Source organism: Centruroides vittatus, unplaced genomic scaffold (genome assembly GCF_030686945.1).
Source record: "Centruroides vittatus isolate TY-2023 unplaced genomic scaffold, ASM3068694v2 contig_329, whole genome shotgun sequence".
Taxonomy (NCBI): Eukaryota; Metazoa; Arthropoda; class Arachnida; order Scorpiones; family Buthidae; genus Centruroides; species Centruroides vittatus.
This window is the reverse complement of record NW_027122113.1, coordinates 2,864,297-2,879,436: the sequence shown is the minus strand read 5'-3', so window position 1 is coordinate 2,879,436 and position 15,140 is coordinate 2,864,297. Positions and strand designations below refer to the sequence as shown.

Sequence of the window (15,140 nt, the reverse complement as noted above, 5' to 3'; positions counted from 1 at the left end):
TTTATACAGTTTATGTATTTTATTATATTTATTTCAAAATTTCTTATATATTTCGTTTCTATGATATTTATGGTAGCTATCATTCATAAAGTAATAAAGGTTTTGAGGAGAATTGAGTTTTGTTGGACGTCCGAAGGGGGAGTTACGGAAACTTAGACAAACTGGGACAAGCGGAGGAGGGGATGTAGAAATTTCAAGAAAAATGCAAACGACAGTCCCTTATTACTTAGGGGCATGAGGTCCGACTTTGGTTTTATTCTTATATATACAGGGTGTTCATAAACTCCGTGTGCAATTTAAAAAATTTATAACTTTATTAGTATTTGTGATAGGAAAAATATGTAAAAGTATTAGAAAGCTTAATGTACCTAGTTTTAAGTAAAATTATTTAGTAACAAATGTTTTTAGAGATTGGAAAAAGTGAACCATTTTCTTGGCCTCCACGTTCGCCAGACTTGACTCCATTAATTTTTTTTTTTTTTTTTTTTTTTATAGGGACATGTGAAAACAATAGTGTATGCAACCAAACTTCGATCGTTAGAAGACTTGAAAGCTAAAATAACTATTGTGATTTCAGGCATTACTGTAAATCAATTGGCAAATGTTTTTAGAGAACTACAAAATCGTATCACTCTTTGTATTACTAATAATGGTGTTCATGTGGGAACTTAACAAAATACAATAAAACAAGTTACAATAAAGTTATAAATTTTTTAAATTGAACACGGACTTTATGGACACCCTGTATATACACAGCATGTAGTTGCAGTATAAAATACCGCTCCAATATAGGATGCGGCTCTCATATTTTTCTGATACACAGTATATGCGACAAGGCCATACTGTAAAAGATTTTCACGATAACTTTTATATATTATGATTTGTTAATACTTAAAAACTCATCAATTATCTTACAATTTTCATTCTTGAACATTCATTACTTCAATTAATGATCTAAATTAAAATGGAATGTTTACGATTCGGTGCTCTACCGTACCATAAATCGGATACGTTAGAAAACGCTTCAGATTAAATAAAATTCAAATAATGATTACGCTTACAGATATTATTATTATAATTTCAAAATTATTTACATAACCGAATATATGTAAATATTTAAACATTTTTAATATATTTTCATTTGGGGGGAATTTATAACCGTATCCGGTTTACTGATAAATCTCGAACACGTGGGTAATATAATTTATCTATATGCTTATCAATTTATATTATAGCAAATATTTAATATTTCTAAAATACAAATAATTTTCTGGAAAATATATTTGAAAAGTTTTTAAAAGTAAAATACTTTTCAAATTCTAATTTAGTACATTTTATGTAATTGGTGGCGATTTGAACGGTAACATGGGATTGGGACATCTGCAGAATTTAGCAGCTACAATCTTTCAACCATCGGTTAATCCAGTTGCCAAAGCTACATTTACACTCCTCAAGGAATTTCATCTTAAAGGCATTAAGAGAATTGAAGTCAAATTCGATCCATTTCATCCTAACGTTAAGTCTATACGGTACGTATACAATATATTAAGACGTGAAATTGATGGAAATTCTTTATAACGTGATAACCTTTCGCGGCAAATCGATATTGTATCTTTATTATGCGGTAGTATAAAACCGAATTGTTTACCATCCATTTTTACATTTTAAAGCTTCGTTAATTAAGTTTTAAATCGTCGTGGCGTGAAAAATCTATAGACGTGAATCATATTAGATAAAGAATTTGAGAAATGTTAATTTTATTGAATCCATTTTATGGTATTTCTGTGGAATAAAGTAATAATTGATACGAATAATTTAATTTTTAAGATCAATTAACTGAAAATAAGATAATCCTGCAGTTTATGTTGGTTAATATTGACTATATATGTGTATAAATTGCAGTATTACTGAAAATAAATATGTATAAGTATATATTTATCTATAAAAGAAGCATAAAAATTACTTATAATTTAGAATATGTACAATACAAAATACAAAATTTGTTTGAAATATCCCAGTATATTAAAATTCAGTAATTATCTTTTTAAATTCATTTAACTCCTATATTCTCCCGATTGATTATGTTATAATATATGAATAATACATTTTAATAATGGAATTATTAAAAATGTATTGCTGTCCGAAACACTATACAGAATAGCGACTATAAAATATATATACTATGTGATCGTCTAGTAATTGTAATTAAGTTACGTACGATAAAATTATTTATTTCTGTTGTGCTGTTAGAAACATAAATTTGGGAATATGCCAAGAATTAAGTGTTAATATTTCAGAATGAATTTTTTTTATTTAACTAGTCTATAAAACATTTTCATTTCCTAGTTTTTTTAACTATTAGTCAAACTTATTTTTGCACAAAGTAGAATAAAAAAATTAGAACTTAGTTCTAAATATTACTGTACTTTAAATTTATTAATGTCGAGCTGATGAATTATCAGGCTATAATAAGGCTAACGATCATTTGGTATTACTTAAAAATTGGGTTTGATTGTTTATATATGTAAATTTATTAAATATTAATAAACTTATATTGGTTATAAGAAAATTGACAAGTATTATATGAAATATATAGGATTTATAACATTAATCATATTTAATAACTTACATTTGAATAAAAAGTTTTAACTTTATAATTAAGATTACTTAATTGTGTTTTTTTTCTTTTTCGTTACTTTAGCGATTTTGTTTATTATTTATCGGCACCAAGAATACGTCAGAGCAACGTAAAATGTGCTTTTAAAACTTCGGTCGTTAATGATCGTTCGGAACCGACTGCGTTAGTTACCGTCGGTAAGTATTTTACAGTAAATATAAAATATGTTACATCAAATGTTTTCTCGGTGTAAATTAGTAATGAATGAATTGAATAATTTATATTTTGATTTAGTTATTATTTAAGTTTCATTTGTTATTTGGTGTTTAATTTAAAAGCATGTGTAGAGAACATAAACTTTATCTATTCATAAAAATTGTTTCTTCAGACTTTATATTTTCACAATTATCATTACCCAAATGAACAGGTGAATATGGAAGTTGTTTGGTTGCTAATATAATATTATTATAAACAATTTTAAATTTCAATTTGTTATTGTCGTTTGTTTAAAAATTTGCATTCTTTATTATTCAGATGTTTTCATTTTTTTAGAATATTGATTAGTTAAATAGATGTACAGTAAATGTATCATATCATTATTAATAATTTTTCATGAGTATTTGAATCAGGATTTTGTCTCTTATCAATATTGGTCAATTCTATTATAATTCATTCTGACTATAATATAATGGAAATAATAACAAACCTGTAGCCATTATATATGCAGTAACTAACATTTATTAAACTAATGTTTTCGGTCTTTTGATTGACCATCTTCAGTATAATAAATAGTTTAACATTTCACAAAAAGAACAGAACTATCCATATTCAAAAATGGTTTTTTTTATAAGCTTCTATTTTTGGAATATATGAATTTTAAAAAATACACGTGTTGGTTATTTTTACATATTATACAATATCGCATATGTTACAAAATCAATAGGCATCTAAAACGTATATTACCCATAGTGAAATAACCTATGCATAGAACCTTCCAAATGACACTTTTCATATTTTTATTCTCACACTTGCATCCTCTTACATCGTTTGCCTTTAGATTTTATTTATCAATACTTTCCAGGCTGGTGAAACCATAGTGTTTTCTCTCTAATTTACTGCCTGCTCCCTCTCTGTAGCCTTATGAATGTGCCATGCTTCTGCATATTTAATCTGTCACTTATCCTAAATCTTTTGGATCATTTCTGCTCGGTTTCATTCTATTGTTTCAGAATCTGGGTGTGCTGTGGCATAGGTTGCTGAGGCTGTAACTGGTGCTCTTTTTGGATGTTATTTTTATGTTCTTTATCCTCTGCTTTAGTGATCTAGTAGTGGCTCCTATCTAGCATATGTTGCTATGCCTTCTACTGTATTTTATTGTTATTCTGTACACATCAGAATGTCGGGTCAATGGCCTCTATCATTCCTTGGCATCCCGTATACCATGGGGTTTCTTTTAAATGTGATTTTCTTGTTAGTTTTAACCCCAATTTACATGGTAACCCTCTGAAATGTCTTCAGAGAAAAGCCATCCGTATTCCAAAAATGGTATACCCCATTTTGGAATGCGGATTGCTTTGTTCTTTTTGTGAAATTTTAAATTTTACTTATTTTCCTGAAGATGGTCAATCAAAAGGTCCAAAATATTAGATTAATAAATGTTAGTTACTGCATACTTAGTGGTTATGAGTTTTTTATTATGATAGTGCAGTTATGGAAAGATTAAGAATTAATAGAAATAATATAATAGAACTTTGAAGTTCTTGCATTTATATCATTAAGATTACATATCTCTTGAAGAAATCTAAACAAAACAATATGATAAATAAATATTTTCAAGAATGAATCTGGTAAGGGTTTTTTTTTTTTTAACTCTTTCCACCATGTGGGCACTAAGAGGGCCTTTTTTAGCAAAGTTTAAAAATGAAACAGCTATCAGCATGTGTTGAAAAAGAAAACAAGGGTGTACTATAGATTACTCCCTATGGAATTTCAGGACTTTGATTATATATTGGAACCCAGGGGACCGAGACGAGTTCAACGGTACCCTATTTTTGGACCGGAGACGAAAAATAAAAAAGTTATCATACTTTTCACTTACCATACTTTTTTAATGCTCTCATGAAGACGGCACCATAGTTGCTAGTACTGCCATCTTGCAGTAAAGTCTGCAAACCATGATATCGGACTACGGTCATCTCCAGTAGGGTTAAGCACGCAATACGAGAGCGGAGAGAGCGACGCGACTTCCAATCATCGCGCGATTGCCATTTTGGTTAATGTTACTTATGGCAGCGAACGTGGCGGCCGTTCCGACTGTTCGTGCGACTGACCTCCCGGAGGGGAGCTGCCGGCAGGCCGCCATGTGCTAAACGTCACTAGTTATTGATTCACGGTAGTTATTGAACAAAATAAAAAAAAGGAGGAAACGTCTACTAAAGGCAATTTTAATGGCAAGCGATGCGACTCCCGATCGTGATAGCGAGGCCGACTTAGCAGTGAGAGCGACGCGACTCCCTATCATCGCGCGATTGCCAGAAAAAAGTATGATAACTTTTTTATTTTTTGTCTCTGGTTCAAAAGTAGGGTATCGTTGAACTCGTCTCAGTCCCCTCAGTTCAGATATATACTCAAAGTTCCGAAATTCCATAGATAGTAATCTATAGTATCCCCGAAAACAACAGACAATTAAGTAATATCATTTTGTGTGTTTATAAGGTCAAAAGTTGCAAAAAAATCTATTTAAAATAAACAGCGACTTCTTTGATAAAGATGTATTATATTATATTCCAGAATAAAATTATCAAGCTGTCTATATGCAATAAGTATTAAACTGCAGCCTAAAAAGATCTTTCAATTTAAAAAAAAAAAAAAAAACTGTTCAATTTTACTTATGTAATTGTAAATACAGAAAAATATGTACTGTACATTACGCCTACATAGTAAAAAGTTTCTACTAAAATGGTGTTCTAGTACATTTTAGTTCAAATACACCACCGATAGTATTCTGTCCAGTGGGATTTTTTTCTAGTGGAATTCTGCCAATATTTTAAACACGTAGGTCTATGTGGTTTGTATACAACTACTTTTTAATTGTTACATTATTATTCATGTTGAAAACATCTCACTGAATTTTTTATTATTATTTTATAATTATTAATATTTGTTAAAAGTTTAAAAAAAATGAAACTTAAGAAATTAAAAAAATGGTAAAATTTAATGTATTACTAAAATTGTACATAATTTAGTAATTATTGCATAGCTAAATTAAAATTCTTCTCAGCTTTATGCTGCAGTGGAAAAAGTGCTGTGCTATATTTAAAATCACTCTTGAACCGTGGTGAGATTGAATTCTATTAATCTTGGACACTGATGGGTGTGAGACATTAAATTTTTATTTTTATTTTAGTTTAAACCATTTTTAGTTGACTTAAACAATAAATGCAGTCTTCAATTGATAGAAATGACTTAATTTTAAAGAATTAAAAGCTAGTGGCTTTCTTTCTTCAGTAACACATCACACAAGGAACAGTCGATTTTATGTATTTTTTATTAAAGGAAATGCATTTTGGGTCTTAATGACCCCTCTTCAGTCTTAGACTTTACAAAAAAAAAAAAAAAGGGATAGATATGGGTTACATTATACAGAATAATACATATAATATTTTAACAAAATTTTTAAAAAATAACTTACTCTCTAATGTCAATTGTAACCAACAATCAACCATGTAAGTTGGGTAATTTGGGTAGTCTGACTTAGTAATCAGTTTACTAGGGTTGCTGCAGAGTTCAGATCATCTTTGAGGATGCAGTTGTATTTGTAGAATGTTGTATCTATATGGGAGGGCAGGGTAGGTTTACTAGATGGGAGCATCTGCGGGAGGTGAGGCGGGATGGAATCACATGTGGATACTACCTGTTAGGGAGGAAGGGTTTCCAGATGTCACTAGTGGTTAGACTGTTATTTAAGTTTGTTTTATAAGTTCTTATTTTTGTGATTTCAAGATGTTCATATAATTTTGTTTTTATACTATTTTTTTTCTATTCTGAGTAGTTTTAGATTATTAAGTGAGATCTCGCAGCCTTCACTATTGCAATGTATGGCTACGGCAGAATTAGTGTAATTAAATTTAATAGCACGTGAATGTTCTTTTAGTCTGATTTTTAGGATTCTTCCAGTTTCACCTATGTATTGGTAATCCGGTTGGCAGCTGCAGGATATATACGTTTTATGCAGGTTATATACATCTATATATGACGTTATTTTGTTGCATTATGTCAATATTTTGAATAATATTTTCTTTAGTTATTAGTAATTTTTTGATATTATTAGTAAATACAGGGGCTAGAAATATGTTATGTGGTTTTAATAGTTTTTTTAATTTTTTTGAAAATTGTGGGGATATAAATAAGTTTTTTATAAATCATTTGAGTTGGCATTATATTTTTTTGGATTGTGGTAGGGTTGGTGTTGGTAAGCCAGTTTTTAAGTATTATATGTATATATATTATTCTGTATAATGTAACCCATATTTATCTCCTTTTTTTTTTTTGTAAAGTCTAAGGATTGAAGAGGGGTCATTAAGATCCAAAATGCATTTTCTTTAATAAAAAATACATAAATCAACTGATCCTTGTGTGATGTGTTACTGAAGAAAGAAAGGCACTAGCTTTTAATTCTTTAAAGTCTACAAAAAACCAGTAACTGAAACCTAATTAAGTGATTTAATGTTTGAAAACTAAACTTGGAAATAAAAATGAACTGTCCTCTTAGTTGAAAATTTACCTTAACATTTAAATATATGTTTAAATAAAAATTACATTTATTATACATTATTTTTATTTTTATGTACATGAAATGTAATTGTGATAACAAATGGAGAATTACAATATACTGTATATAAATGTGAAAATTTGTTATGATAATTTCAATGATGATAAAGCATATGCTCCTTTTGTGGAATTACTAATCATCATTTGATTGTTTTCTTTTTCTTTCTAATTCAACTATCATTTAATTTTAAGTATTTACAGGGCTTAAAGTGACTCTCTTTTTTAGCTTTTTCTGAGAAAAATGCACTTTTTTAGCTTTTTTCACTTCCCATGTGAAATTTTTTTTTTCGTAAATGCGCTCAGGAGCGAAATAGCAACCAGCACTTCCCCGTATGCCTTATGGACCGTGCGCGACATGTTAAGGCACTGTCGTATACACATGTAGTGTACTACATTTATATAGACTAACAAAACGAGGAGCTTCCCAAAGCTTGATACTCTGCACATGCTGTAGGAATTTGCACGTGGGTTCTCCTTGCTTGTATCCTTGTGAAATACCGATCTCCGCAGCGCTTCGATATAATCACGCTGCATTAAGTCAAGTACACTTCTAGTTTGGCGTTAAGAGTGATTTTTATACAGCATTATTTTTAGCATTTGTATTTATTTAAGCACAGTGGACAAAAGAAAGAAATAGATTTTATTTAATACTAACAGTAGAAACTCATGTTTTAGCAACGGAAAATCGTATAGAACCCAATACTTTCTGAAGTAAGTTGCTAAGCAAACTTCTTCCCAACCGCCTGCTATTCTTTAGCTTAAACGATGACATTTACTCGTTTTTGACTACCGTAGAAAAACCGAAAAAATAATTGTTGAGCGATAATAAATTTGATTTCTACTGTTATTATTAAATAAAACGTTGTAGGACACTCGTTTCAAAGCTTGTATCTTTCTAGCACTCTGTAAAATTAAAGATCGAGCGAATCTCGTGCCAGGAAATACAAGATTTTAAACTAATATCCTAAATATTAATAACTTCTGTAGAGACAATCTTTAGACAAAGACAAAAGTTTGGTTTTAAGTGGGTGCTTATATATTTGGCATGCACCATGGTTTTCTGCATTCTAACGGTGTCCTTCATTTTCCATTTCGACAAACTATAAAACTCTTCATGCACGTGCGCATTCGAACAGCTGCGGTCAATCCGGCACCAAATTAAAAAATTAATTTGTAAATATTTAGCGTCGAAAAACCGCTATTTTCACTTTAATCTAGCTTTTCGATATGCTTCTAGTCGAACTCAGTCAAAAAATTAATTTAATTATAATTTATTGAAGATTTTAATATTTTAATATTAGAAAGTAATTAGCATAAATTACATGGTGTCATGTCTCATCTTCGCTCCCGTTCAAGTTTATTGTCCTATACACGCGCCGATGTTTGTTTTTACTTCTGCTGGGGTTTTATTTCAACCTCGACCATTTGGTTACGCAAAGTGGGGAGACGGGCATCATGTGATCGCGTACCTGACTTTTTACAAGTTTCCTTACCTCGAAAGAAACTTATATTTTTTCTTGATTTTAATTATTATTAATTAACTTTTTTGATGGATTCTTATATCTTTGTATTATCTAAAGTTGCAGATATAAATGCGTAAAACTTTATTTAAAAAATTGTTTTTCTTATATTTTAAAATTCAAAAATAAATTAAATATCGGAAATGCTAAACTATAAGTACAGTGTGTTTTACATTATCATTGCGAACAGATACAGCCAATTATTTTATAAACGTATTTATTATTTCAATTTTTATAAATTATTTAATTTGATGCAACGTAATCAATTAATTACTGTGGCGCGTTAACATGGGCGTAGCCAGGAAAGGGCATGGGTGGGCACCCCCCCAGTTAACCTGGTGCCCCTCCCCAGAAAATTACAGCCTGGCCCCCACGCAGTTAACTTGGTGCCCTCCCCCAGAAAATTACAGCTTCCACTAGGCCCCCCATAACAACACGTTAATTAATATGGAGGCGAGACTCGATTCAATTACTTTTTCATTTCAGACGTTAATTACAGTGTTATTTTAATGTAATTTTATACATAATGTATGTTTATTATAATTAATAAATCTATATAGGAATAATATCTGTGTCTAATAAAACAAAGCGATTATAAAAATGAAAAGCGTGCGTTCCATCTCGATCTTTTGTAAGCGAAATTTTATGATTTTAATTTTTAAAAAATGAGATTTTTATTTATAATTTCTGTAATTTGATCTATAAGAGCAAAAAACTAAACTTATCAAATATCAACTCTCTGTAAATAATTTCATCATTTACTTATTAACGTCAGATTTGTTAAATTTCATGGGATTGTATTATTTTTCAACTTGAGGGTAGTAGAAAGCTTTGTATATTTTCTCCCGTGAAAGTAATAGACTCTGCCGGTTCCCCACTGTGAAGGACAACAAACTGCTAAATGTTTAATTACATTGTTTTCATAAACTCTCTTCTCTGTCAGTTGTGGGTCGAATGACTAACAAATTGTTTTATTGTATTCAGGGGAATAGATTTGGAGACTAGTATTACCAGTAATGAATGCTGTAATTTTATTTTTAATCATTTAAAAAATATTGATAAAATTACCAAATAAATGATTGGGTCACAATTACTAGTGGTATTGCTATATAACAGACATGGGCAAATGAGACTCCGAGAGCCGCATGCGGCTCTTTTTGAATTTTATGTGGCTCTTGCTGAAAGTGTTAATTTCTGCTTTTTATTATTATTTTTACAGTTTTATTTCCACAATTTTGTGAAAATATGTTTATTAAAAAAATTCAATACTTGTTCTATATTATATAATAAAATCCAGGTACAGAACTGCAGTACAGAATAAAAAAGTACAGAACTGCGGCTCCCATGCATTTTGCAAAACCTACATTTCGGCTCCCACTGAATTTGCTTGCCCACCCCTGCTATATAATGAACATGCAACCCACTGATTCTGCCAGAAGTTGTTTTTTTCTTCTTTAATTACATTTTTTTTAATGAAGAAATCAAAAAATGTACATTGAAATAAATGGCATTTGAAATTTGACATGTTATATGGAAACACATTCTGGTAGTTATGTTACTATTCCATTTGCTTTGCTGTGTATGGGAATTCTGGTGGTGGGAATTCTGTACGGGTCACATGAAAACTTATGCAGGCCTATTCTGGCTTAAAGCAGTCTTGCTGGTCACTTTTCTGGAGTATAAACTCAGCCTAACTATTTTCATATTTAATCTTATCAGTCCACTTAATAATCAATCTAATATCATATGCAGTGTTATTGATACAAAATATGTGTTCGTTTGTGTGTTTTTTTAATAACTCCTGTTTTCGTTCATTTTAACACTATTAGCTTTTTTAGCTTTTTTTTCAGTGTGAACTCTCTTTTCTCACTTTTTTTTATTGCCATGACTGCTTTAAGCCCTGTATTTATAAAAGATAAAAATCAGATTAAACATAGTTAGTTTTGACCTTTTTTCTTTTAATGATGGTTGGAAGCTTTACAACAATTTCTGTCTTTCTTTGTAGGCTTTGTTTAATATAATATTTAAATTGTTTTAAATATATGACCAGCATTTTTAATCAAAATTATTGTCATTTAATTGTTAAAAATGAATAAGAAAAATATATCACTGCACTAATGTAGATATGAAATTGTATGGCATAATTGGCATTCATTCATTCACTTGGCATGCTCTTTACAGAGTGTTGCAGTTGGACAGTTCTCCACTCTTCATGATTGTAGGCTTTTCCCAAGGTTGAGCCAGTCCATATTTTGACATTATCATGTTAGCCTAGGTCTTTCCTCTCTCCATCTGCCCTCTACCATTCCTCGAACTGCAATTTTCATCAGTTCCCTGAGGATTCTCTTATTATATGTCTAGCATATGTTGTTTTTCTTCTCTGGATGCTTACCATCACGTTTCTTTCCTTTCCAAATTATTCATAATCTCCTTGTTGGTTATTCTATCTATCCAACTAATTCTTTCCATTCTTCCAAGACATCACATCTCAAAGGAATTTATCCTATTAATTGCCTCTTGGTTTATTGTCCATGAATTGCATCTGTATGTAGTCACACTCCAAATCCAGATTCTTTGAAATCATCCAGAATATCTGCCTCTAAAATTTTGTTTAAAAAATTAGTTAGGATTCTTTTCCATCTTCCTCTATAGCCTTAAGTAGTTCTCCTGTGTTTCATCTATTCCTGGTACCTTTCTGTCCCTTGGCTTTTTTAATGCAGCATCAATCTCCTCCTTAAGAGAGAGAGGTTGCACTTCTTTCTCCTCCATTCCTTCTAAAAGTTTAAACTGTCCTCATTTCTGTAGAGATTGTCTAAGTATTTTTTCCATCTTAGCACTTCATCATTCTGCAATAAAGTGTTTCCATTTTCATCTTTCAGAGCCTCAGTTTCTTTTTTCCCAAGATTAAGAGGAGTATATGAAAAGCTAAGCTTAAGTCATCCTCGTTTGCATAGTGCTCCATTTCCAGACGTAATTGATTCAACCACTTTTCCTTTGCCTATTTGCATATTATTCTTATTTGTTTATTAATGATTTTATATTTTTCTTTTTCTTCTGTGCTATTAGCATTTTTGTATTGTCTTCTTTCATCTATCTTTTTTACTATCTCTTCTGTAACCCAAGGCTTCTTTGTCTCCCTTTCTTGCCAAGGATGTCAACCACAGTGTCTTTCATTTTTTGTTTCATATCATCCCAGATTTCTTCTGCTCTTCTGTTAGTGTTGAAATTTTGCAGTCTTGATATGTCAGCCTGAAAAGGCTCCTTGATGCAGTCTTTTCTCAATTCCTCTATATTGATACATTCTTTTGGTTAACATATTTCAGCCTTACTCTTAGTTTTGTTACTAGTAGACTATGATCACTTTTGCAGTCCACATCTAGATAAGTCTTCATGTTAATTATTGCATTCCTAAATCTGTAGCTGACTATAATATAATCAATTTGGTTATTAAGATATATATATTAATTAGAGAGATCTTTTTTAACAAAAGAAAAATATAAATTTTTTAATATTTTAATCAGTACTGATCTGACTCGTGTTTTATCACATTCAGAATCAGCACAGTGTCTGAACTTGGATCTATAGGATTATAGAGGTCAGATTGAATAAGGTACATTTGTTCAGACACTTCAGACTAGTTTCTATTTGTCGTTGACCTGCTAAAAACATAATGTAAGCCAGTTTCAGGGCTCTTCTTGATTCCCAATAATGTTAATACTTTTAAAGAGAAAAGGGGAGAGAGAATTTTAAGGCCTATATGATTCTTTGCTTTGGTAAACTAGTGCAATATCATAGCTGTAATTATTATGAATTATAAGTTCACTTTTATGCATATTTTCCTTTTTTTTTTTTTTTTTTAAAGTTTTAAAGATGTGTAAGTTCTGCATTTGTCAATTAAATTCACACATGTGAATCATATTCTTTCTATGCTCTGGTCTCCTAAGCTAGAATGTTCCCTGCTACTATCATAGGGTTTTATACAAAAACTGACTTTTTAAAAAACCAGTTTTCAAATTTTTACCCCTCCCCAAATGGAGATAAGGGATATATACAACTTATTTTAAAACTTTTTAATTTATATTTTTGAAATTTTATAAATATTAAGTAACAAATAAAATCGACCAGTGTCTACACACCAAACAAAAAAACAAAGAAAATGCTAGATTATCACATTAAACTGTAGTTTTCTACGGAGTAAATTTTATAAAGAAAAACGAATAACAATGAATACCTACAAAATATTATTTTAGAAAGTAAAGAACAATCTAGTGCACAAGCGTGTCCTTATTTTGCAGACAAAATTGCCAGAAATAGAAAAAACTCTCTCACTTGCTACTGAGCTGGGTTTAATCATCTTTAAAGCATTGAAAAATTTAATTTACTAATTATTCTTCTGTTTGTACCCTCTAATAGTAAAAAACTCTTTTTAGTTTTTTTAAAAAAAATAATTCCTTTTTTAGTGTTTTAGGCCTGGACGAAGTCACTTCAGGTTCTTGAAGATATTTATGTATTGATTTTTCTATAGCATTTTTTAAAGCTATGGCTTGATTTTTTTCTCCGTCACTTTTTCATCATCGCAGTCATCTTCTATGGAATAATTTGGATATAATCTTGATAATATTTGTTCAGAAAACTTAATGATATTGGATTTTGCAGCTAGTGGAAGAAATACAATAGAAGACTTTGTCCAAACATTCTGTGGATTTTGTAAATAAAGGAGAAGTGTTAATAATCCTGTTTGTCTTCTCTCTTGAATTCATCCCTCTGCAGCACGTAACTTGGAACTAATTTCAGCTTTAAAATTTTTCAATTCACATAACAGAAATTCAAATATGCCTTCACTTGTTAATAAATAGGACGACAAGCTTTGCATTTTGTCATCCTAAGGCATCAGCTACTAAACATATTGGTCCTAAAACTTTAAGGAGCTCTACAATTTTACAATACTCTGCTTCTACGTGTGAGAAGCACCAATATCATTCAAAGCTAAGAACAACACATTCTTTTAAGTGCACAAATCTTTCTATCGTTTTTCCATTGTTGCAAGATTTCTGTATATTGTAGGGAGAATTGGATGCTTTTTAGGCATAGGATTTTTTGTTTTTGTAGTTAGTTTTATGAAATTTAGTATTTAACAATATTCCTGTTTTATGCCAGAGACAATTTTGTGTGAAAATGTTGATGTTTTTAATCAAATAATAAATTAATTTATTATGTTTAAGTCTAGGCTTGAAACCTGGTTTTCAATTTATATAAATTTCTTCAAAAAACCAGTTTTTCAAAACCAACAAACCCTACTATCATATTCTTCACTCAAGGTGTGAAGGTAAGATAAGTAACCAAATTAAAAGAAGAATAAACAGCTGTTTTTACACTATTTAAAAATCAATCTCCGATTAATAGTTTATTAATATTTAGGTATCAACAAATTAAATTAAATAAAATAAACATACAGTAATATTAATAAAAATATTATGACAGTTCATAAATGACAGTATGTGGAAATTACAAAGTGTATTTAGACTTTCAATTGATGATTGTGCTTAGTTTTTCTTTTGATAATTTTAAATCACATCATTGTAAACATTTTATTAACAATAAAATGTATATTATTATTAAATATGGAATTCATAATAATAATGATCATTTGAAAAAAAACTAAAAATTAAAATACTTAATCTCTAAGGCTTATTCAAATAATTGAATGAACATTTCATATTAACTCATGAACAGAATCACTACAACAAGAATTTTATCTAGTGTAGAATTCTGCCTACAAAATTTAGTAGAGTTTTTATAATTTATTGAATTCTAATTAAAGCTATAATAATCACATGGAATAAACCTAAAGTTAAAAATTTTTAATTTATACCAAGACATCAATTAATAAAATTAAGTTTGAAATTTCATCTATGAAATGTAAAGGATCATTTACATCTGTAGGATTTCATTCAAACTGTATTTATACCAATATACAAACATTTGAGTATTGATTTGCTCTTTTTTCTTGCAGATTCTGGCCATAAATATTTATTTAAAACAGGAAACTTAACATCTCTTGAAGTTGTTCAAGAATTCCATAAAATTCTTCAGAAACACGCTCCACAAGAAAAGATTGACGAATATTCATTCACTAGAAGAAAATGAAGACCTCATACAAGTCAGAGTTGAAT

The 15,140-nt window shown here is 29.9% G+C and overlaps 1 protein-coding gene across 1 annotated transcript; it reads left to right on the top strand.

Moving 5' to 3' along the window:
• Window positions 1-1,167: 1,167 nt before the first annotated feature.
• Window positions 1,168-15,114, top strand: mRpL53 (mitochondrial ribosomal protein L53). Its single transcript, XM_067268545.1, has 4 exons — window positions 1,168-1,194; window positions 1,329-1,529; window positions 2,702-2,814; window positions 14,981-15,114. Exons 2-4 carry the CDS (start codon window positions 1,366-1,368, stop codon window positions 15,112-15,114), a joined length of 411 nt encoding a protein of 136 aa, XP_067124646.1. The 5' UTR covers window positions 1,168-1,194; window positions 1,329-1,365.
• Window positions 15,115-15,140: the final 26 nt, after the last annotated feature.